Genomic DNA, 23,678 nt, shown 5'->3' with positions numbered 1-23,678 from the left:
GTAACAGTTAAAACACTATGTGCGTATATCTCTATGTACGTGCCTTCCTGAGGGTCATAAAAGTCCATCTCCCTTCCAAATCAAAGTTATTTAGTTACAAACTTTGAGACTCCCACCCAGTCATGCCCTGAGGAATTTCCACTCAACATTAACCTCTCCTTATCTCACTTTCACAGTTCAAACTGGGGGAGGGTCTCCTAGAAATCTACTCCTAAGTTTATGACACACTCAGGCCTTTATTACATCGAGGGCAGTGTCAGTGTCTCTACAATAATTCTACATTCTAACACATTTCTAAACTCTAAAATAGATACGCATATCTTCACTATCCTTGTGTATCTTCCATGTATTTGGGACACGAATGTAAAATTTCTGTTGTTAGGATGAAAATGACACCAGACATCCACCAGTTCCAGTTCAGTCATCATGCCTAGTAGGTCATTTTGGACTGAGGTTTTATTATTACCAGTAATATGTCTAGTTTAGTCTTCAGAGTACAAATTAAAATCTCCTCCCCTGAGTATAATTCCTCCTCCTTTATCTGCCACAAAAGGTGCAATCCCTTTTAAAAAGTGCAGTCTTCATTTTGGGCATACACATTTAAATTTTTTTTCTTTTGATTGGGTTAATGATTCTGCTTACATTATAATTTACAAAATGTAAATAAGTCATAATCTCTGTACAATAATATATGCTTCCCTTATTTAAACAATAAACATATTTAACTATCTAACAATGTGTTGACAGCTCCGTGCCCCTCTTTCTCTGCAGCGCATTTTGACTTCGAGCTCCTTCAGCAGCCTCTGTTAGTGTTGCAAAGGTCTTCTCTGTGGTATCCAATTTAATTTTCACTTCTGCCAGGTACAGACATTTCGCCTGCACTTTCTTTTTATTTTAGTTGTTTTATGATTTCGTGAACCTTAGCTCTTTTCTACATTGGGAGTGTAGTCTTGATTGAAGAAGATCCGTTTATCTTGGAAGAAGACCTGTCTCTGGCTCCATGCTTGCTCTATAATCTTATCTTTTATTGCTGCATTGAGGAACGTCACTATCATTCTTGAAGTAGCTGTTTCACAAACCTGACCGTATCCTTTCCTTCACTTCCTTTTGAGATCCATACATCTCAATCTGTTTTGGAGATCCTTGCACTTTGCTGAGAGATCCATATCGCGGTGAATCAAGTATTGCAAACCGCTTTCGTGTCACATGACTTTGAGCCATACTGACACTTTTCTTTTTATGTGTCTGGTTGGCTTGAGTTGCTAGCATTGGTGTTTAAGCTAGCTGGACTCTATGGTCTCTGTTTATCTTCTCTTCTTTTCCAGGTATCTTTAAGAGTTCTTTCTCTCACGGCTTTATGTATTTTGTTGTTTTCTTTATTTAACTGCCTATTACGTACAATAGCTACTTGTTTTCTCGTTGTCTGGCGGGCAACCATGGCTTCACCTGAGGTTAATTAGTCAAACAATTACATTAAGACAATAATACACTGTCTTAAATAGAATAAAATTACTGAAAATATCAGTGAAAGTATGTATGTAGTGTATATAATAATATTTCTTAGCATTGAAAGTACTGTGTATGGATGAAAGGTGTTTTTAGGGTCTTAAAGCAACAGTTTAGACTAATGATATGGGGGGAAAACACGTACTCACTATGAGCTTACATAATCAAGCAAGGTTCATAATAAGAAATATGGTTATAAAATTATTATGGCTTCATGCCTGCATTTAAACAACAACACACTTTGAGCTTTTTTGACACAGAATCCTAGTGTTAACAAATACCTGCGTACGTGTGGACATAGCCTGACTCATCTAAGTAAAGCAGTTGCAGAATGAAACCATGGTCAGTATATCACACCAGTGATTCGACATCATGTGACTCTCACAGTTTTGCTTTAACACTCGGGCTATGGTACAAGTGAAGCTGCAGAAAACTCAAGATCTTCCTCCAGGAGTCTTCCTGAGCATCTGAATGAGCTTTAGTGTGTCCTCCCCACAGTAATATCACTGAAAAACACACAGTTACAGAGCTAACTAATAAAGCACAAAGCAGAAGATTTTAGCAACCTGGTGTGTAAACATATTTTTAAGGGACCTCAAAATTCAAACCCTTGATTTTCAGGTGTACCTAATACAGGGAGTGCAGAACTATTAGGCAAATGAGTATTTTGTCCACATCATCCTCTTCATGCATGTTGTCTTACTCCAAGCTGTATAGGCTCGAAAGCCTACTACCAATTAAGCATATTAGGTGATGTGCATCTCTGTAATGAGAAGGGGTGTGGTCTAATGACATCAACACCCTATATCAGGTGTGCATAATTATTAGGCAACATCCTTTCCTTTGGCAAAATGGGTCAAAAGAAGGACTTGACAGGCTCAGAAAAGTCAAAAATAGTGAGATATCTTGCAGAGGGATGCAGCAGTCTCAAAATTGCAAAGCTTCTGAAGCGTGATCATCGAACAATCAAGCGTTTCATTCAAAATAGTCAACAGGGTCGCAAGAAGCGTGTGGAAAAACCAAGGCGCAAAATAACTGCCCATGAACTGAGAAAAGTCAAGCGTGCAGCTGCCAAGATGCCACTTGCCACCAGTTTGGCCATATTTCAGAGCTGCAACATCACTGGAGTGCCCAAAAGCACAAGGTGTGCAATACTCAGAGACATGGCCAAGGTAAGAAAGGCTGAAAGACGACCACCACTGAACAAGACACACAAGCTGAAACATCAAGACTGGGCCAAGAAATATCTCAAGACTGGTTTTTCTAAGATTTTATGGACTGATGAAATGAGAGTGAGTCTTGATGGGCCAGATGGATGGGCCCATGGCTGGATTGGTAAAGGGCAGAGAGCTCCAGTCCGACTCAGATGGCAGCAAGGTGGAGGTGGAGTACTGGTTTGGGCTGGTATCATCAAAGATGAGCTTGTGGGGCCTTTTCGGGTTGAGGATGGAGTCAAGCTCAACTCCCAGTCCTACTGCCAGTTTCTGGAAGACACCTTCTTCAAGCAGTGGTCCAGGAAGAAGTCTGCATCCTTCAAGAAAAACATGATTTTCATGCAGGACAATGCTCCATCACATGCGTCCAAGTACTCCACAGCGTGGCTGGCAAGAAAGGGTATAAAAGAAGAAAAACTAATGACATGGCCTCCTTGTTCACCTGATCTGAACCCCATTGAGAACCTGTGGTCCATCATCAAATGTGAGATTTACAAGGAGGGAAAACAGTACACCTCTCTGAACAGTGTCTGGGAGGCTGTGGTTGCTGCTGCACGCAATGTTGATGGTGAACAGATCAAAACACTGACAGAATCCATGGATGGCAGGCTTTTGAGTGTCCTTGCAAAGAAAGGTGGCTATATTGGTCGCTGATCTGTTTTTGAATGTCAGAAATGTATATTTGTGAATGTGGAGATGTTATATTGGTTTCACTGGTAAAAATAAATAATTGAAATGGGTATATATTTGTTTTTTGTTGAGTTGCCTAATAATTATGCACAGTAATAGTCACCTGCACACACAGATATCCCCCTAAAATAGCTAAAACTAAAAACTACTTCCAAAAACATTCAGCTTTGATATTAATGAGTTTTTTGGGTTCATTGAGAACATGGTTGTTGTTCAATAATAAAATTATTCCTCAAAAATACAACTTGCCTAATAATTCTGCACTCCCTGTATAGTGGTTACAACCAGAAATTCTTCCTGGAAGTCAGGTTGAAGTGTGTGTGAGTATGTGAGAGAGAGAAAGAAACTGACCCTTCTTTTTACTGTTTAGTATGATAAACTTCGTAGCTCTAAAATGAGGAGAGAATGGCGGCTCAATCAGGTGTCCAGCACCCGGATACGCTAATCTGCTCAGCAGGTGTTCCTTTCCACCTTCACGCAACAACCTGGCCACCTGTGGGTCAGAGGTCAACTTTAATTTTATGCTGACATCATCATTTAACAAAGTTCATATTCTGAAATTTTTATTGTTTTTGGAGTGTGAATACATCTTTTAAACCAATGCTCTTAGAACAGGGGTCTCAAACTTAAATGAGCTGTGGTCCATTGCTGGCACTGTCATCTCATTGGAGGGCCACTTTGGTGTTCAAGTAGAAAACAAACTTTAAAAAAAAAAAAAAAAAAAACAAGAAACCACGCACAAATTTTTTATTTTTTTTTAAATTTCAAATACTGTATAACAAACCATAAATTCGAATGTGAACGAAATATTCTTCCCCCCCCCCCCACTCTTAACTAACTTTCATTAAACTACCAAATAAACAAACTGGTACTCTCTCTTAATGGCCAGACACGTGGCAGCACTTCTGCTATAATTTTGTTTGTATTTAACAAAATAAAAATGCGGAAATAAGTGTACGCATTAGTTTTGGACTACTAGTGAAAATAGTTTTCTTTACAAATAACTCTCTCACTGAACTAACACAGCCAGTCCCTCAACATGTTTGGGCTCTCTGCTCATATTGCCTTTATATTAAATAATGTTTTGCTTTTTAAAGAACCTTTTTTAATATTGCTTTCAACAAAAAACAAATTCTCCCTAACAAAAAAAAAAAGTAACTTCAAAGGCCAAATTGCATTATATTTCTTCATGTCAATATACGGCCTGCAAGCAGGGATGACGTGGGCCATAAGTGGACCCCAGGCCACGGGTTTGAGACCCGTGTCTTAGAGCATCACTAACCTCCTCCGCTGTCTCCACTGTAGGCCAGTTCTGATCGTCACAGCCATTAACCAGCAGCATCGGGCAGTTAATTCTCCCCACCTGTCAACAAAGCAGATTTAAAAATCCCACAGGAACTAAGAGGTCCAACTCAGGTTTGGAGAGGTCATTAGGTCTACTGGTAGTATAATGCAGTATAATACAGCACTCACTTCCACGTTGTTTGAGGGGTCAGCGATAAGATCCAGAGCAAAACTTCTCCAGCTCATATAGTTGTTCTCATCGAAATGTGCCTTGTGAAAATGCCTATGATACATATTAGTAACAATAATTTGTATTATCATTAAATTTTCATGACAAACAGTCAACAGTACGTACTTGCTTAGTATTTTAAACCCGGCCTTCAGGGTCCCAGGTGGGTGATAGTGATTGCTGCTGATGCAAACAATGCAGCGAGGCTGGAACACAATGATAAATCAAAACATTTGATGTTGCACATTGAATTAAAAGACCCAAAGACCAGCTTCCAACTTAGTTTTCAACAAAACATGGAATGTTTAAACCTCCTGGAATTGCCATTTTGACCATCTGCATTGAAGGTCTCTTTTATGTGCTTATTTTTGTCATACTGAAAAATGTAAATGTACATCTTTTTTTCTCAATTGCACAAAGTTAGCAGAACCCATATAGACACATTAATGGAAAATACTAAGCTGCACTTCAACCAAAAACTTTTCCACTCTTTTCCAACTGGGAACACAGCTGTGAACGGTCCCAGTGCAAGCTGGAGGTCATCAGGTGATGAAGCCAGAAGAACCACGTCACCTGCAAAAACCAGATGTGATCCTGACACCACTAAAAGGGAGTATGCCTGCCACTTGGTTCCACCTAGAATTTCTGTCCCATAAATTGAGACCAGAATTTGTGATAAAAGGCAGACCTGACTGACTTCAGGTCAAACTCTGAGTGAGTCCAACTTATTGTTGGAAAAAAAAAACACCAAGCTCTCATTACAGTTGGGCAAGGACTGAACAGCCTGCAACAATCAGACAGAGATCCCAACCTCCTCAGGACATCCCAGGGCATATCCTCTCTAAGTCTACGAAACATGCAGACTGGTTGCGCAAACTCCCACAGACCCTCAAATGTCTTTAAGAGGATAAAGAGCTGGTCCACCCCAGGTTGACCTCTCCACGAGTTGTGAGCGAGTCGTCCCCCTCATTATCCGCCTCTGTTTTCTCTAAAGAAGGCGAGTAGGTGTGATTGAGATGACTGTTGAAATACTCCTTCGACTCCCGGACTGGGTCTCATGCATACTGTACACAGTGTGAGTACAGCATTGCTTCCCCTACTTGAGACACCTGATGGTTTTCTGGAACTGCTTCAAGACCAGTTGAAAGTTTTCCTCCATGGCTTCTAGGGCTGCACTCTGCTTGGCCTGCCAGCACTTGTCAGCTGCAGCAAGAGTTCTGGAAGATATCCAAGCTCGATAGCACTCTGTGGTGGTGCGTGGTCTGTGGTCCATGCGGATGGATGTAAAAATAAAGATGGCTCAAAACACGGATCTGTGGTCCTGTCGTGCCTTAACCCCACCACACTGGTGCCGAAACCCAGGATGCGGCATGACAGGCCCACAACAGAGCCAGGGAAGGGAGGAGCTGTCCCATATGATCGCTGGCACGGCGGCTATCCAGCGGGAGCAGGCGGTGGATGTGTGTCACCAGCAGGAAGAGCTGTGGGAACAGACCGAGCGCCACCTGAAAAGATGCCCCTGGGCACCACCTTGCGCGGAGCGGTGGAGCAGTGGAGCAGCTGCTCCAGCCAGAGACGATGGAGGAGCTGCGCGGGGAGACGGAGGTCCCCGTGTTAGGGGGACCTGCACGACCTGGGGCCGAGAGCGAGACACGGGCTGATGCCGGTCCAGCCGGCAGTGAGCAGGTGCTCACGGCTGTGCCCCCACGGTCATGCCAGTTCGCCAGGTGGCCGACCGCCGGGCCAGCGTTGCCGCTATAAGTGTGGCCGGCCTCCGGACCAGCATTGCCATCACAGCAGGAGACTTGGGCGGCCTCAGCAAAAGACACTGCCCTGTCATTGGGTTGAGGCCGGTGGGGCGGGGGAAGTAGGTAGGTTCAGCTGGATGGCTCCCTGGCCTCAGTTGAGCGATGGGGTGTGTGGTGGGGCGTGGTCTGTGGTGCCTTGTGGACGCACCTGCAGATCACGCCTGCGGTGTTAAATCACGGAGAAGCAGGATTGAGAGGGTTGTTGTGGTGGTGGGACAAATGTAAAAATAAACATGGCTCAAAACACGGATCTGTGGTCCCGTCATGCCTTAATTCCACCACATACTCGTTCTCCAGCTCAATGGATTCCTTCCTCTCTGGTGTAAATCTGGTTCTGAGGAAACCACTATGACTGGTGCCAATGATTTTATGGGCAAAACTCTGTACAAATATCTTGGCAGTGACAATAAATGGAACATGGTCCACTCAGACTCTCTCAGACTCTGTATCCCCAGCCTCCCTCTGGATGTTGTTTAAGTTCTATCAGAGGTAGAAATTCAAGATCTTGAAGACTAGGGCCTTAGCTACATGCTTGCAACACACATTCAATATACAGGGAGTGCAGAATTATTAGGCAAGTTGTATTTTTGAGGAATAATTTTATTATTGAACAACAACCATGTTCTCAATGAACCCAAAAAACTCATTAATATCAAAGCTGAATGTTTTTGGAAGTAGTTTTTAGTTTTAGCTATTTTAGGGGGATATCTGTGTGTGCAGGTGACTATTACTGTGCATAATTATTAGGCAACTCAACAAAAAACAAATATATACCCATTTCAATTATTTATTTTTACCAGTGAAACCAATATAACATCTCCACATTCACAAATATACATTTCTGACATTCAAAAACAAGTCAGCGACCAATATAGCCACCTTTCTTTGCAAGGACACTCAAAAGCCTGCCATCCATGGATTCTGTCAGTGTTTTGATCTGTTCACCATCAACATTGCGTGCAGCAGCAACCACAGCCTCCCAGACACTGTTCAGAGAGGTGTACTGTTTTCCCTCCTTGTAAATCTCACATTTGATGATGGACCACAGGTTCTCAATGGGGTTCAGATCAGGTGAACAAGGTGGCCATGTCATTAGTTTTTCTTCTTTTATACCCTTTCTTGCCAGCCACGCTGTGGAGTACTTGGGCGCGTGTGATGGAGCATTGTCCTGCATGAAAATCATGTTTTTCTTGAAGGATGCAGACTTCTTCCTGGACCACTGCTTGAAGAAGGTGTCTTCCAGAAACTGGCAGTAGGACTGGGAGTTGAGCTTGACTCCATCCTCAACCCGAAAAGGCCCCACAAGCTCATTTTTGATGATACCAGCCCAAACCAGTACTCCACCTCCACCTTGCTGGCGTCTGAGTCGGACTGGAGCTCTCTGCCCTTTACCAATCCAGCCACGGGCCCATCCATCTGGCCCATCAAGACTCACTCTCATTTCATCAGTCCATAAAACCTTAGAAAAACCAGTCTTGAGATATTTCTTGGCCCAGTCTTGACGTTTCAGCTTGTGTGTCTTGTTCAGTGGTGGTCGTCTTTCAGCCTTTCTTACCTTGGCCATGTCTCTGAGTATTGCACACCTTGTGCTTTTGGGCACTCTAGTGATGTTGCAGCTCTGAAATATGGCCAAACTGGTGGCAAGTGGCATCTTGGCAGCTGCACGCTTGACTTTTCTCAGTTCATGGGCAGTTATTTTGTGCCTTGGTTTTTCCACACGCTTCTTGCGACCCTGCTGACTATTTTGAACGAAACGCTTGATTGTTCGATGATCACGCTTCAGAAGCTTTGCAATTTTGAGACTGCTGCATCCCTCTGCAAGATATCTCACTATTTTTGACTTTTCAGAGCCTGTCAAGTCCTTCTTTTGACCCATTTTGCCAAAGGAAAGGACGTTGCCTAATAATTATGCACACCTGATATAGGGTGTTGATGTTATTAGACCACACCCCTTCTCATTACAGAGATGCACATCACTTAATATGCTTAATTGGTAGTAGGCTTTCGAGCCTATACAGCTTGGAGTAAGACAACATGCATGAAGAGGATGATGTGGACAAAATACTCATTTGCCTAATAATTCTGCACTCCCTGTATGTTTGGGCAGGCCAGGTCCATCAAGCATCGTCACTTTACACCTCATCTGCCCACATAAGTGCCAAATTCACCCAGTAGGACAATGGAGTGCCAAGATGGAGCACATTCCAGCACCTTATCCACCAGTCTAAGAAAAATTGTTATTAGGTGCAAACAGCAGTCAGGACCCACTAAACCGAGTAGAAAATAGTATACCCACACCTGCATGCTGCCTCTCACCAAGGGCAACTCCATAGTGAAAGAGTCGAGACCCTCTTCAGGATGCTAAAGACGGTCTCATTTCTGACTTTTCTGGTGGTTAAGAAGTTCAGGCTCCTTTCCTAACAGAGAAGCCACATCCTAAGTACCTACAGCCAGACTTTTCAAGTGGCGATCAGACCACCGGGGCCCTCACGCCTGACAGCCACCAAATCCACAGGACACCAAACTGTTACGAGAGACTGACAATCAGTTTCATCACTGTCAATCCACAATATCACTGCATCAAGAAGGAAGGAAATCTTACCCACCACGTTTACCTTAATAATGGTGCTGTAGGCTGTTAAGTTGAAGGCCACCGTGGAGCCCAGGGAAATACCAAGAATTCCAACTCTGTCTGGTATCACTTGAGGATGGTTCCTAATAATGTTAAATGCTGTCTAATAGGAGAGTGATACTGGAAATTAATGAGATATTAAAACAAGGTTTTAATATGTATAAATTTACATTGTTTTAAAAAGTGTTACATGTCTAAAACGATAACTCAATATGAAGAATATGAATGAAATTGGAGTTAATTGAAAAAGGATCCGTTATTTTTTGCCTCATTTTATTCTATTTACTTATCTTTTCTCCTTGTTACTATGTGAAGTGGTATATTGCTGATTGTAAATTTGTTGTTTGGTTTGCGTTAGAACCGGAGATAAATGTTAGTTTGTTCCTTGATTTTTGGTGCCCACTTGTAATATAAATTGGATTGCAGATAGGGGGCAGGGTTTAAAAAGAATATTTTCTTCTTCCTGCTCCTTTTCAGGCATAGTTGCAGTGCTATACGGAGAGAAAGTGTGGTTGGTTTGTCTGAAAGAACTCTGTGGAAACTGTTGAACCAAGTGTGAAATAAATGAAATGTGTTAGATATTACGGCATTGAAGAAAAATTAGATTGAAAGATTTTTTTTTTATTATTATTTTTAATGATTTCACCCAGAGTTTAATTACTAATCATGTAAAACTGGAAGTGTAAGTAAAAAAAAAAAAAAAAAAAAAAGGAAAAGTATTATTTGTCCAAAAAGACAAAACAAAAAACCCCATAAATCACATTAGTATGTAAATCGCACAAACCTCGAAGTACTTAAACTCTACATCTGCTGACAGGTGTTCAGACCTTAGGTAATCCAGCGAGAAAGAAACGTAACCACGAGATGCCAATAAGGCAGAGCGATACTCCAGCAGCCCTACACCGCCTCCCCACATGTCTAGCAGCGTAGGGAAGGGTCCAGGACCTGAGGGGAAAAAACAGAATCAAACACAGTATTTTAGTCAGTTTTTTCTACTCTTAGTTCTGTTTGTGTCACGGCTGGGGCAGCAGTCGTGTTGTGGAGTGAAAGGAGGACCCAAAATGCAGGCAGCCGACTGATGATATGAGTGAGGGTTTATTTACAGGTGACAGTGGCAGAAGAGACAACGAAGCATGAGAAAACAACTGAAGAAACCTAAACTGGGAGAACTAAATGACAAACCTGAGAGCATACAAAAGGGGTGTGGGGCAGAGAGCCGCAGAGACGGGAACGGAACACCATAGAACGCAGACGAGCCGACAATGAACACAGACCGACACCCACTAAATACACACACACACACACACACACACACACACACACACACACACACACACACACACACGGTAATTGGGTAATCACAGACAGGAGGGAAGAACAGCTGAACCCAATACACATGAGGACCGGAGGAGACAAGCTGAACACAATGACAACAGACACAGACTTTCAGAACAAAACAGGAAATCTAGAACCCGAACCGGACACAAGGGGGGAGGACACAGAATAACTAGAACAGAGGAAAATAATCACTAAACACAAAACGCCCAGGACCATGACAGTTTGATGTCAGGAAAAGAGGATATTCCTCATGTAGTAATTTCGGGGTCAGAAGTGTCACCCATCCATCACACAAAATCCAGATTATTTAAAAAAAAAAAAAAAGAAGAAAAAAAGAAGTAGTAAATGTTTTATTTCCGGTGTACCTGGTGGTATAAACAGGGTCCCCTGCACTCCTTGCTTATTAATATCAATTCTCTTGACACCAGGAGCCATGTACCATCTCTCTGCGAGTGCTGATGCCAGAGGGGTCCGGTCCCTGAAGTCCTCGTGTCCACTGTGGACTGAGATGTTGACCAGCATTGGTGTGCACACGTTTATCTTCCTTAACCTGACCAGTAATGATACGAGTTATTGAACAGAATAAACAAAGGGTAGTCCACCCACACACACACACACACACACACACACACTAGTCATGGTGTTAGTTAGTCATATGTCCTTCAATGCACAAAATTAAACAAATATCTATTACTCCTTTCTTTTCCCTGTACAGTGTTGCCAAGATGAGTATTGTAATTCCTTATTATGACATTACAGGCTGCTGTTTTTTTTTTATGGAGACAGGATTTTTCTTAAACAAAGACTTTCACCGTTGGCTTTATGCAGCCTAATTATGTCTGTTGTTACCTCCCGAAAGGCGTACAAGTCAGTCCTTGTCATGCCGAAACTGGTATAATCGACATAAATATTGATGTGATAACTTAAGCTCCTTTACACGCCACGAGCTCGGCAAGATGACCACCGAATCCTTACCTGAGGCCTTCGCAGCTGCCTGGGACCGGCCGCATGCTCCACAGCAAGCCCATGGGCTCTTTTCCCGTATACGTGCCTCCAAAACTCAAATCCTCGGTAACTATAAGAAAATAAAAACCATTTTATTCCATTTGACTTGGTTTCATTTTTATTTCATATCTTTTTACATTACCAGTCCATCTGATTGTATCATAATTAACTCTTTCTAGTGTTTTCTTTTACTGTTTTTCATTTAGAGTTTTACTTACTTACTTTACTGATTAATACCACAGTAAAAAGTCTGTGAGCAGAGCTCACACTGACAATAATCAGTTACCATCTTAATTTCTTTCCCACCCTTTTTTAAATTAACAAAACAGGACAGCATATCTGTGCCAAGGACACAGAAGACTGACAAGAACAACACAACCTGGAAAAAAATCACTGTAACAGGAGGATATCAACATATGGGATATAAGAATGAGTGTGCTGTGTGAGTGGGTTTAACTATATTCTGCCAGTGATCAAATGGGACAAACTAAAATCTCAGAATCGCTTCCAAACCATATCACAGAAATAGGATCCGGAAGATGGCCTTTACCAAAAATCAAAAATAGCCCCCATATCCTGAGAAAGACCCTGTTTATTAGGTGGCCATCGGTAAATTAATTTTCAGTGTTGTATATAATGTAAACGAAGTCAGTAGTTTGATCATCTGCCCATAGTCCTGCCCTTCCACCTCCTGGGATTCACGAATAGGACTTGATCAAGGTCACCCAGTGACACTTGTTAAGAGACTAGCAGGTGATACTCACCTTGAAGAGACACAGACACACACATACATCAATGTTGTGTGAAGGTACAATAAATGGATTTAAATATTCCCACAGCAATGAAAGCATCATAATTTCAGCAATTATTAATACAGCTACTACTACTACTACTAATAATAATAATAAACTTAGTATTTTAGTAGTACTCCCTAATTATGATACATGAGCATGATATTTTGAGTAATTGAAATCAAGCAATGTAACAAGTTAGTTTATTGATTATTAAGGTCCAGATGTGGTTCGGTTTTCAGTGGTTTTTATCTAAATCAAGGCAGACAGGGAAGGAATCTTCCAGGGTGCACAAGACTGTATTTGATGTTCTGTCACGGTGAATGTGCTGTGTGAAGGCAGGCAGGAAAGGACCCAAACGCATTACTCACAGACGCGGTAACTTGAACAAACAAACAAACCAAAAAAAAAAACCCCACAGCTCTATTTGCTGGCAGGGGAAAAGCATACAAAACAAAACTATACTGGGAGATCGAAGTTCAGGAGGAAACACCAGGAGCGTAACACAGCAATGAGGGATGACACAACGCTGAACACTGGAGGATACTGTAGGAATGTTTAGCTGATTTAGAGTTTAGAAATGTGTTAACATAGAATCTAGAATTATTGTAGAGACACTGACACTGCCCTCAATGTAATAAAGGCCTGATTGTGTCATGAACTTAGAAGTAGATTTCTAGGAGACCCTCCCCCACTTGAACTGTGAGATTAAGACAAAAAGGAGTTAATGTTGAGTGGAAATTCCTCAGGCCATGCCTGGGTGGGAGTCTCAAAGTTTGTAACTAAATATCTTTGGTTTGGGAGGGAGATGGACTTTTATGGCCCTCAAGAAGGCACATACATAGAAATATACGCACATAGTGTTTTAACTGTCACGCACACACATCCACACGCACACTCACTCACGTGCACTCACACATACACACAAGTACGCGCATACACTCACTCACATGCACTCACATAGACATACGGGTACGCACACACACAGGCACTCACAGGCTTGTGCATACACACAGACACAGAGTTTGCAGCTTACCATGGGGTATGCAATTTATCATGGGGTCACTTCTACAAAACTGAGGGAAACGGACAAAGGGGTTGAGATCTGCAGAGGAGTTCCGGGGTCCTGTACATCTCCCTTCTAGAAGGTGTAATCAATAAGTGTAATCAATGAGTGTGGATTAATAAAAGTGTTGTAGATTGACTACTGAGTCCCCGGTGTTCTTTCTGGAGGCCTGAGGAATCTACGAACCGGGTAAAACTGTATTAAGGTAACAATACACACTATAAATACACAGACAAGAACATGAGGGAATGAGAAACAGGTGGGAACACAGCCGGGAGAAATAAGACCTAACGAGACAGAAGAAGCGAAACGAGTAGCATTGCCATAAGACATGGACCTTCAAAATAAAACAGAGAACAAGAAACAATTTACAAAGATGCAGACTAGACACTGAACCTTACCTGCACTAAACACGAGGGCACAATAACAAAACCTAAGAAGTAGGAATACAACCCGTAATGCTAAATCAAACCAAAACATAAGAACTCAAAATGCTGAGTCACAATGAGACAGAACTGTGACATGTTCTTTAAACAGCAGACAATTCAAAGAATCTAAGTCACCTATCTCCGCATTGATCATTAATGTAAACAGACAATGAGTTACACATAAATTCAGAAAGCACACTCCAAATTCAACAGTGCCTTTTTTGTATTAAAGAAAATCTAATAAAGCAGTTTTAGTGAAGTCATCAGCATCAACCAAGAAACACAAACTGCCAAAACCCCAAACTAAAACATCAGGTAAGCGTTTTAAAGCTTACTGAGGTAAAAAGAGTGAGAATCTCTTTAACCCTTGTATGGTGTTCGGGTCTGTGAGACCCGTGTTCAGTTTTTTTCAAAAGAAAAATTAAACAATTAATTATTTTTTCACGTGTAAATGTGTTGTGTCTTTCCACTCACTCCACTTGATTATAACTGATTTATTTATAACATTTTATATAAAAGAAAAACGAGAAGCACATTAATTCATAAATGTGATCTAACAAAGGTAAAGGGAAAAAATTAACCATGTTTGCTGTTCATATGTCTTGTAATTGGGATGAAGTAAACATCTGTTGAGTAATTTAACATAAAATTGTTTGATAGTGTTAATTTGGAAAGCCAAAACTCTAGCGGGTCCACCAGACCCATGAACACTGGCTGAGTAACAAAAATACGAACACCACACAAGGGTTAAGCATGATGAGCAGGACAGGAAGTTGCTCACATAGGGAGTCGAGTTCACATTCCAATAAAAACTGTCCAACACAAACATTTTTAGCTTGTTCACCCTCCAAAGACCAGCTCTGAGACAGCATCCTAAGTCAGTGGTGACCCACCTGATACGACGCCTCTGTGGTCGCTGACGTAGTGACCATATGCCTCCCAGTCGTCCTTGTCCTCAGAGTGGTGGAGGGAGTGGAGGGTTACCGGACATCCTGGAGGAAGATTCTCCACCAACACTTGAAATTTCTCATCAACCAAAGCCCGACTCGGGGTGATGGAGAGGATCGGAGGAACCGCCTGTGTCATGGCTGAGAGCAGTCTGTGGAGAGAAACCGTGACAGGTGAGTAACAGTGACAGGTCGGTCCGTCAGTGACGTTCAGGTCTAAGCTGAATTAAAAGCACAGATTTAGATGCAAACACACAGACAAAAAAGCCGTTTTATTTGGTTTTTAATCAGATGTTAATTTTATTTCTAGTTGTTTTGCATCAACTCACAATAAAGGCGTGTGTGTGTGTGTGTGTGTTATGAACAAAGTTAACTTTCTGGGATTTCTTAACATGGATAATAAGGCATGTATCGAGCCATTACACCTTGTTGTTTTGGATTATTTTAGCTTTCGTTTATAAATCATATGGCACACATTAGCAACCTTTGCTGTCATTTATACATGTATTTAAGTATTTGTGTATGTAGTAACTGTATCTCAAAAGAAGAAAGGACAACCCCTGCGTCTGTCCAGGAAAATGATTATGAATCTATAATGGTTAGTGCCATGTGAGGATGCAGCTGAAAGAAATATCTGGCTCAGGAGGCGGTCTACCACGTCAAATTGAGCTACCTGTAGCAGGCGAGTGTACACTCCTGTAGCAGTGGCCTGGTCACACTCCACATAATCCCTCTGATAAACCTCTCATTCGTATTATCTCAGTTCCTGGCAGGCAAAAATAAAAATGTCCAAACTTCAGCTGCAGCTGGTACTCAAGGTCAGCAGCCTGGCTCTGCCGCTGATGCAGTTATCCCCTTTAATAAACAGACATGAAACCACGCCTCCTTTCAGCAACTCTGATGATTTGTGATCTGGTGCTGTCTAAAAACCTCAGTGTCACTATCCTGCGTTTTTTTTGACCCAGCATTTTGAGTTTTCGTGTATTTTGATGTTTCTGGTTTATGTTTAAGTCCATTAAGGTTTTCTAAGTCCATTTCTATTATGCCTAGGTTGCTGTTATAGTTCTTTGTTATTAGATTCCCCTTGTGTCTTCAACCCCTGTGTTAAGTCTTCCTCGCCCTTCATGTGTTTCATGTCTGCATGTCTTGTGTTGTCAAGTTCTTGTTGTCATGTCTGCGTCTCATTATGTTTCCTGTTTTATTTTGATGAGATCTTGTGTTTCTACGCTCAAATGTGTTTAGTTTTACTCTCCCCCTGTTCATTCATATCAGGTTTTTCCCCCATGTGTTTCCACTTCCGCTGATCACCTCATGTGTGCATTTAGTCTGTGTGTTTCCAGTCATTCGTCGTCAGGACGTCTGCCAAGTTCACGTCATGTTTCCAGTTTTTTTCCTGGTCCCATGTTCAAGGTTTCTTTGTTTTTCAGTCTTAGTTCACCCAGTTTAGGTTATTGTTTAGTTTGTCTTCTTTTTTAAATAAACGGCTCGTTTGCCACACTCAAGTTTTGTTTTGTCTCTTCGTGTGTTGCTGTTGGGTCCACCTCCTCAGTCCACACAGTCAGCTTTGCAGCTAGACTGTGACACAGAGGTCTCAGCCCCTCTGTGTACATGTATTCAGGATTCAGCTCATTTGCAGAATTTTGAATTTGTGTTCATGTTTGTTTTTTATTAATTTGTAGCCAAAAAAGACACATTTTGTGGATATTTATGGGCTCAAATTGCGGTCATAAATATTTTGTACTTCAGATGCATATTTGTGAACTGTGTTTTGTGACCTTGTAAACCAAAATATCTGAAAAAGTTATGTTTGTGCATTTATAGATGAGAATTTGTGTGTGTGTGTGTGTAGAAAGATTTGTTTGTAAAAAGTATTTATACAAGTTACAATTTTTTTTTGTTAAGGTCTGGTTACAGATACAAAGCAAAAAACTGTGTAAAACTCTGTGCTCAGGTTTCCTGGTTGTGTGTGGATTTCAACTTACACAGCAAATCTCTGGAGTTAAATATTTTGGAGTAAGGCATAAAAGTGCACAAGAGTTACATTCCAGGAGTTTATTTTTCACCTTATACTACAGTTAGTGTTGGGGAGTACTCTCAAGCGGTGTAATATTTAGGTGTTCATTCACTGAGTGCTAAGGAGTCTAATTCAACACATTGCTGGTGTTGTTTGTCTGTCGACCGTTACCCTGTCTATCTGTGCTTGTCTCTTGGACTCCGACATGTAGGAGGTAAAAATACTTTATTTATTTTGGAATTTTCTGTGAGTGTAGTAATGTTATTTATATATATATATATATATATATTCAGTTACATGGATGCATAAGTAAAATATAAAGTTAACTAACTAGCACTACACGTGTTTTCTGCATGTTACGCTGATTCATTGATAGCAGCTAGGCTAACATTAGTCAAAAGTTAGCTAACTAACTTATCTTACTGTATTTGAAGATACACATTTCACGTTGTCAATGAAAACGTTCATTTGTATTTCTTTTTTTTTAACACTAATGTTTCATTTAACGTTAGCTAACTACAGTAATATTATGTTTAGACTCATGGTAATGGCCGTATTTAACCAAAGAGAGGTGCAGCCTGCATTAATGAGATATCAAGGTACCATTAACATAAGTTAGTTAGTCCTGCTTCACAGATATGCACACAACTGAAGGAAACGGTTTCCAGGGCCTACTCCGTGGATCGGCTTCCTCCGAGGCGTGGACGTCTATCAGCAGAGAATGTACCTTCACCTATCAGCAGAGAATGTCCCTTAGTCTGTAACACAGTCAAATATATTCTCAAGTAATATTCAAGCATGCCATTCAGTGTGTTAGTACGAGCTCGGGAGCAGCTTGGGAGAACAAGAAAACAGAGACTGCTTTAGATTGTCTTCCCAAAGTGACTCAACTTTATTCACAAGTACAACAGTTTATATAGAGGGTAAAATTCATGAGACAGCAGATTATCAGTTTAAACCAGTACAGACCAAGATAAGGGAGCGTCTTCCTGCCCTTGGGTGAAGAAGCATCCTTTGTGTAGTTTATTAGTTCAGCTACAATTGTGATTATCTCAGCGACATATTTTCAAGGCACAAAACGAAGAGTTCTTACATTAGTGAAATCTGAAACAAACCATTTGGCCTTCAACAGGCGTCTAAAAGATTAAGAAACTAATGTAGCTGAGGGAGTGATCTCTGTGGTATTTCAACCTTGTACCAGCCTGTGATTCTCACACATCAATTCTTGGGTCAAAGAGAAAAATAACTAAAACAAAGGGGCCTTATTGAATGACAGAGTTTTCCTGCATAATGTCACTATAAAACAATATCCAGTAAATGCTACCATGGTACTAAAATACCTAACAACAACCCTGTCGCCACTCGCCACACCTGAAAAGACAAGGACGCGGCAAACATGCGGTCACATTGTCTGCTAAACCTAGCCTAGCTAAATAGATTTTAAGCAGTAGCTAGTGTGGACAGGCTAGCTCAATGTTAGAAAGTGTTTATGGATTACGTTATACACAGTTCACATAAAGTTATCATAAACAGCCTCTTCTTCTTCCACATGTTATGTTTCATATTAGTAAAGGTTTTTTCCATAGGTGGCCAAGATGTTGATAAAAGTAAAACACAGAGAGACAAAGAAATATGTCAAATTGGAAGAAGTCAGCTTCACAGATTTTATGAGTGCAGGTAAGTTATACATGGTTTGTACCAAGTCATTAAAGAGGAAATGATAATGTTGTTATTAACTAAGTGATGATTTTACTTCAGTGCAGCAGAAGTTTCTCATACCAGAAAATGCAGCACTGAAAGTCACAGATGAGCAGGGTATAGAGGTGGATGAGGATGTCTTTCCTGAACTTGCAGGAGTCAAAGAGGTGTGTTTTGTCATCTATACAGCTGAAGATAAGTAAATATATGCTCTGATAGATTTTGTGGGATTTGATTTCTACAGTTACTCTTAAATAAACCTTTTTTAATTTGTCTAATATCCTGTGGTAACAATCACAAAATGCTGCTTTCATGGCTCAACAGTAAGTTGGATTTATCACATGCATTTCAGACATCCTGGAAACAGAATCATCCAAGAAGCTGCGTGACTGCTCAGACCTAACACACTATGTGACACTCACACCTTGTGGTATGTAAATTGTATATTACCATAATAAAATACAAAATAACCATCTGTTCTCCTGGGAGAAAGTATAATTTAATCAAAGCATACAATTTACGTATGTGCCTATGTGCGTAAATGGTAGCTTTGTTGTGGTTGATTTTTGATTGTATATGCCTTATATTGTAATATTTTTGTTTGTCACCCTCAGATTTGACTGTCCTGAAGCAACATGTGGAAGAGCCCTCCTCTCCAAGTCTAACAGATACATTGTCTGTCTCAACCACCAGCAGTCAGAGCAGTGACACAAGCGATGCCGGACTTCAAATGGTTCAGCCTCTATTGGACAGCATACATGCAAGAAATGTAGATACATTACTTAATAGACTTGTATTTGACTCTTTAGTTGTCATTACTTGAAAAAGCTTAAACACGAAGATAAAACAGATTAGAGAAAAATAATTTGATATAGTATTTCATGTAGTTCATATGTATAATCCACAGATTGAAATTGTTGTTTGGGTTAAAATAGTCTCATTTTTTGTCAATTTTTTTGTTCTTTGTATCAAATGTGTTTAGACAGTGGAGCAGATTCTGACTTCCAAACCAGCAGGGGTGACTGTCATCCATGAGTATGAAAAAACTGGGAGTTTGAAAGATTCCACCAGGCGATTAATGGTGAACATCATTGTAGCTCACATGCGTGAAAAGGAAGGGTAAGAGGAATGATGTTTATTCTATTCATTTTTAAAACTGGCAAGGATCTTATCAAAAAACACTTCTGCTTTTGCAGGAGAACTGTAAGTAAAGCAACGAAGGAGTTTCATGCACTTGGAATCGTGTCACTCTTCCCATCTTTGAAGGATCCGTACTCCAAAAAGGGATATGTGAGTTTGCTCTGCAACTGTAGTGTGTAATAAGACTTGCTCTCTTTCTCTCTCTCTCTCTCTCTCTCTCTGTCTCTCTCCCTACACATATATATAAATATATATACACACTCTACAATGTATGCAATTTCTTTCTTTCTGTAGGAGCATTTCTATGACATTCAGAGCAACAAAGGTTTTCTTGAGTGGCGTATCAAGACTGTGCAACGTCAATCCAAACCCCCCACTGCATCACAGAACAGGGTGGAACTGAAAGGAGGGCCCACATCACGAAGGAAGTTTGGTTTCACTAATGACCAGCAAACAAGAGATCAATGTATGGAAGCCATGTCTCTTCTTCATCACACCACTGACCAAGATATAGTCTTCCAGAAGATGAGAGAGACATTCTACTATCGTCAGCAGATACTCCATGACCCACAAGAATCAGCAAACATTCTTCAGATGTTTCCTCGGTTTTTGGACACTAAAGGACTGGTAGGTAAACAAATGGGGATCTGAAAAATACTTGACTTAAAAAAATTGATTTTAATGGACATACTTCTCCTTTGTTAGATTTTGCAGGACTTTGCAATGATGTTTGGAGTAGAGACTGCTTCCAGGTTCCTGGAAAAATGGAACACCAGTTTTAAAGACAAGGTTGCCAGGGAAGCCAGAGACCTTAAAGAGACTTGTCTTCTGAAAAGATTGCTGAAATCTGCTTTGAACGAAGAAATGGATGATGCTGATGAGCCAGGTAGTGTCCTAAAGTAACACTTTATTAGTGTAGTAATTTTAGTTTTCATTTTTAAAAGTTATCAAAAAAGCAGCAGTGTGGATAATGTGTGTATGGATCACTTATTTTCTGCTCATACCCTCAACCAGTTTTTATATGTTAGTGAAGTTCAGTTCTGTCTCCCCTTTCCAGCATTAGTATTTAACTCCTTAACACTGTCTGCAGAGTGGGACAGCGACATGGCTTCTCTTCTTGTTCTGCTGCACCTTCTCACGCCACAACCAGCTGGAAGGAAACAGCCAAAGAAGATGAGTGTTGGAGAGGCAATAGATCATCTGGTTAAATTTCACAAGGTTTGTCAAGATAATGTGATCCAGTTCCAGATACTGTGGTTCATGGAACACTTTTTCTTAACCTAAGGGTTTATAAAGTGATGCTTTTTATTGTGTTTCAGTCTTGCCAGAGCCTTGAGGATCACCTCATGAACAATGAAGGAAACCCTCAGCCATATCTCCTGGCCACAGGGACTTCAAAAGCACAGGTTTTCAGCTTCTACATAGTCTTGGATCGAAAGCTTCTTCCATGTCAGTCAGGCACATCACTGGGTGCATTTGATGAGCTGTTCAAGTGCCACTTTGTTTTCAGTGTGAAATATGAAGACGCTCTGTCCAGCCTGTACACATTTTTGCAGACCACTGTGTACAATATTGATGTAGGCACAACAGTGGAAAGTCCAAGAGTCAAAGAGTTGCGAGCAAAGCTGTTGAATAAGTAGTAACCAGGTTATGCATTCAAAATGTTGACCTGCTTTCTCTGTGCTTTATCCTTTGCTACAGCTTTACTTTTGTTCAGACATTTAAAACTAGTTCATGGAATGTATCCTGGCAAAAATTTGAAACTAAAATGTGGTCAGATAGGATGTTGTTTACAATTCTCAAGTTATTCTGGATTTAGAAGACATCTGAATAAGATACATGCTACTGTTAGCACATGTGTTCCTCATGAGACCCCTTCTGACCATGATACCCAACAGTTTAGTAGTTCTCAGTGCTTAAATGATGAAACACCATCCACATCATCTCAGTGCCAAAATTCTGAAGCAGGCCCTTCATTCTCAAATCAGAGCAAGGACATGTCTGCCTCCATTATTGCCAGACTTTTAGGAAGTGGTGTACCAAATACTGTAGTTCTTTCTACAGTTCAGAACTTAGAGGAATTTGTGGGAGATTGGCAATCTAATATTCAGGAACAATTATTGACCCTATTACCAAATGACAGTCCCTCCAGATCAGCCATTGCAGATTTATTTAAAAATTTGGACAATCCGTTTAGTCACTTGAATTCTGAAAGCAAATGTAAAAAATATTTTAGAGATAAGTGGGAAATGGTACAGCCAGTTGAATTGCACCTAGGAGTAAGATACGATACTAGACGATGTACCAAAACTAGAACCTATGAGCAAGTCCCAGTAAATGACAAATTCATATATATTCCCATATTGAAAACACTCCAGTTCATTTTTAAGAATGAAAGTATTTGTGAGATGATGCAAATATGCACCCAGTCTGACACATATCAGGACTTCTGTGATGGAAGCTACTTCAAAAGTCATCCTTTGTTTTCAGGTAGCAAGTTTGCTATCCAAGTCCAATTGTACTATGACGAATTTGAGTGTGCAAATCCTTTAGGTTCAAAAAAGGGTATACACAAAGTTGGCTGCCTTTACTTCATCCTTAGAAATCTTCCTCCCAGTCTGAATTCGGCTTTAATGAACATTCATCTGGTATCATTATTTTATGCACAAGACGCAAAAAAATATGGAATTGATGAAATCCTGAAGCCCCTAGTAAAGGACCTGAAAATATTAGAGACGAGTGGGATTGCTGTTCCATTTGCTAAATTTCCTGTATTTGGTACTCTGGCACAAATTACAGGTGATAACTTGGGGATGCATAGCATTCTTGGATTTTTGGAATCGTTTAGAGCTAATTATTTTTGTAGATTTTGCTTAATTGATCAGTCTTCAGCTCAATTAGTTTTCTCAGAGGACGACCCATGTTTAACTCTTATGCTACGTTCACACTGCAGGTCTTAATGCTCAATTCCGATTTTTTGATCAAATCCGATTTTTTTGTCTGCTCGTTCACACTACAAATAAAATGCGACAGCAAACGCGCTCTAGTGTGAACGCTCAAAGCGGCCCGCATGCGCAAAAGAAGACTTCACACACAACGCGCTCTGTTTAGACCCAGAGCAAACAGTATTGTTTGATAGATGGCCCTTAATATAAAGACTTCGGACTTTATGTTTCCCAATTTTTGCTTTAAGTTATTTTGTTGTTTACATAATAATGTAAATAACCTAATAATGATCCTTATTGCTGTTTTAGAGAGGAGCGGTGCTTCAAAGGATAGCTGCAGATTTCTGTCAGAATCTGCAGATTACACAGTACAAATAAAATGTTCACGTTTCTCCAACGTTGTCTTCCCAACAGTTTCACTGATATCTACACGGGATGGCCAGAGAAGCGTTCGCGATGTCTTCTCTGGCGCTTCTCTGGCACTGATAATTGGCGTCTGTCTTGTGTCAGTGACGTAAAAGACGGATTTAATGCGACCTGACCGTTCAAACAGCAGTCGCTTTCTAAAACATCGGATATGTATCGGATTCAGTACCACATACGAAAGTGACCCAGATCGGATTTGAAAATATCGGATTTGCGCCGTTCACACTGTCATAGCATGATCGGATATGGGTCGCATAGGGTCAAAAAAATCGGATTTGATGCGCTTTCGCCTGCAGTGTGAACGTAGCCTTAGATCACCAATTCTGAATAACCAACATTATAATAATTTGGTAGATGATCCAACATTAACATCTTCATTCGGCATAAAAAGAAAGAGCATACTTAATTCATTAAAATATTTCAATATTGCGGAAAATTATGCCGTTGACATCATGCATGATATTTTGGAAGGGGTTGGTCAATATGAAGTCAAGTTGCTATTTCAATATTTAATCGA

General features: G+C 40.7%; 2 protein-coding genes across 7 annotated transcripts; one reads left to right on the top strand and one right to left on the bottom strand.

The window, feature by feature from the left end:
• Positions 1-406: 406 nt before the first annotated feature.
• On the bottom strand, positions 407-18,292 carry LOC146689300 (peroxisomal succinyl-coenzyme A thioesterase-like). 6 transcript variants are annotated; one of them, XM_085436011.1, is made up of 11 exons: positions 17,628-18,291; positions 14,885-15,090; positions 11,677-11,776; positions 11,067-11,251; positions 10,148-10,308; positions 9,338-9,466; positions 5,050-5,129; positions 4,884-4,977; positions 4,693-4,773; positions 3,762-3,903; positions 407-2,012 (listed from the first exon to the last, which is right to left on the bottom strand). In XM_085436011.1, the coding sequence occupies exons 1-11, from the start codon at positions 17,750-17,752 to the stop codon at positions 1,888-1,890; spliced, it is 1,428 nt and encodes a 475-aa protein (XP_085292137.1). In that variant the 5' UTR covers positions 17,753-18,291; the 3' UTR covers positions 407-1,887. The 6 variants fall into 6 exon arrangements, with proteins under 6 accessions (XP_085292137.1, XP_085292138.1, XP_085292134.1 ...); XM_085436012.1 differs by having other exon boundaries at positions 9,347-9,466; XM_085436008.1 differs by having other exon boundaries at positions 4,884-5,129; positions 17,628-18,292.
• A 1,412-nt stretch (positions 18,293-19,704) lies between these two features.
• On the top strand, positions 19,705-22,707 carry LOC146689299 (uncharacterized). The gene is made up of 5 exons (XM_085436018.1): positions 19,705-19,940; positions 20,085-20,417; positions 20,496-20,676; positions 20,881-21,008; positions 21,110-22,707. The coding sequence occupies exons 1-5, from the start codon at positions 19,779-19,781 to the stop codon at positions 21,428-21,430; spliced, it is 1,125 nt and encodes a 374-aa protein (XP_085292144.1). The 5' UTR covers positions 19,705-19,778; the 3' UTR covers positions 21,431-22,707.
• Positions 22,708-23,678: the final 971 nt, after the last annotated feature.

Source organism: Copadichromis virginalis, linkage group LG17 (genome assembly GCF_057382275.1).
Source record: "Copadichromis virginalis isolate Kocher_CV1m ecotype Utaka linkage group LG17, C_Virginalis_male_GT1.1, whole genome shotgun sequence".
NCBI classification, from domain to species: domain Eukaryota; kingdom Metazoa; phylum Chordata; class Actinopteri; order Cichliformes; family Cichlidae; genus Copadichromis; species Copadichromis virginalis.
This window is presented reverse-complemented; position numbering and strand designations above follow the sequence as displayed.

Excerpts from the sequence above, each read along its gene's own strand:
- LOC146689300 (XM_085436008.1), bottom strand. The coding sequence starts at position 17,752 with ATGCTTGAATATTACTTGAGAATATATTTGACTGTGTTACAGACTAAG. Across the intron at positions 4,774-4,883 it reads ACCCCTCAAACAACGTGGAA|GTGGGGAGAATTAACTGCCC; the intron begins GTGAGTGCTGTA and ends CTTTGTTGACAG. Across the intron at positions 3,904-4,692 it reads CAGTGGAGACAGCGGAGGAG|GTGGCCAGGTTGTTGCGTGA; the intron begins GTTAGTGATGCT and ends TCTGACCCACAG.
- LOC146689299 (XM_085436018.1), top strand. The coding sequence starts at position 19,779 with ATGATGTTTATTCTATTCATTTTTAAAACTGGCAAGGATCTTATCAAA. Across the intron at positions 20,418-20,495 it reads TTTTGGACACTAAAGGACTG|ATTTTGCAGGACTTTGCAAT; the intron begins GTAGGTAAACAA and ends CTCCTTTGTTAG. Across the intron at positions 21,009-21,109 it reads ATCTGGTTAAATTTCACAAG|TCTTGCCAGAGCCTTGAGGA; the intron begins GTTTGTCAAGAT and ends ATTGTGTTTCAG.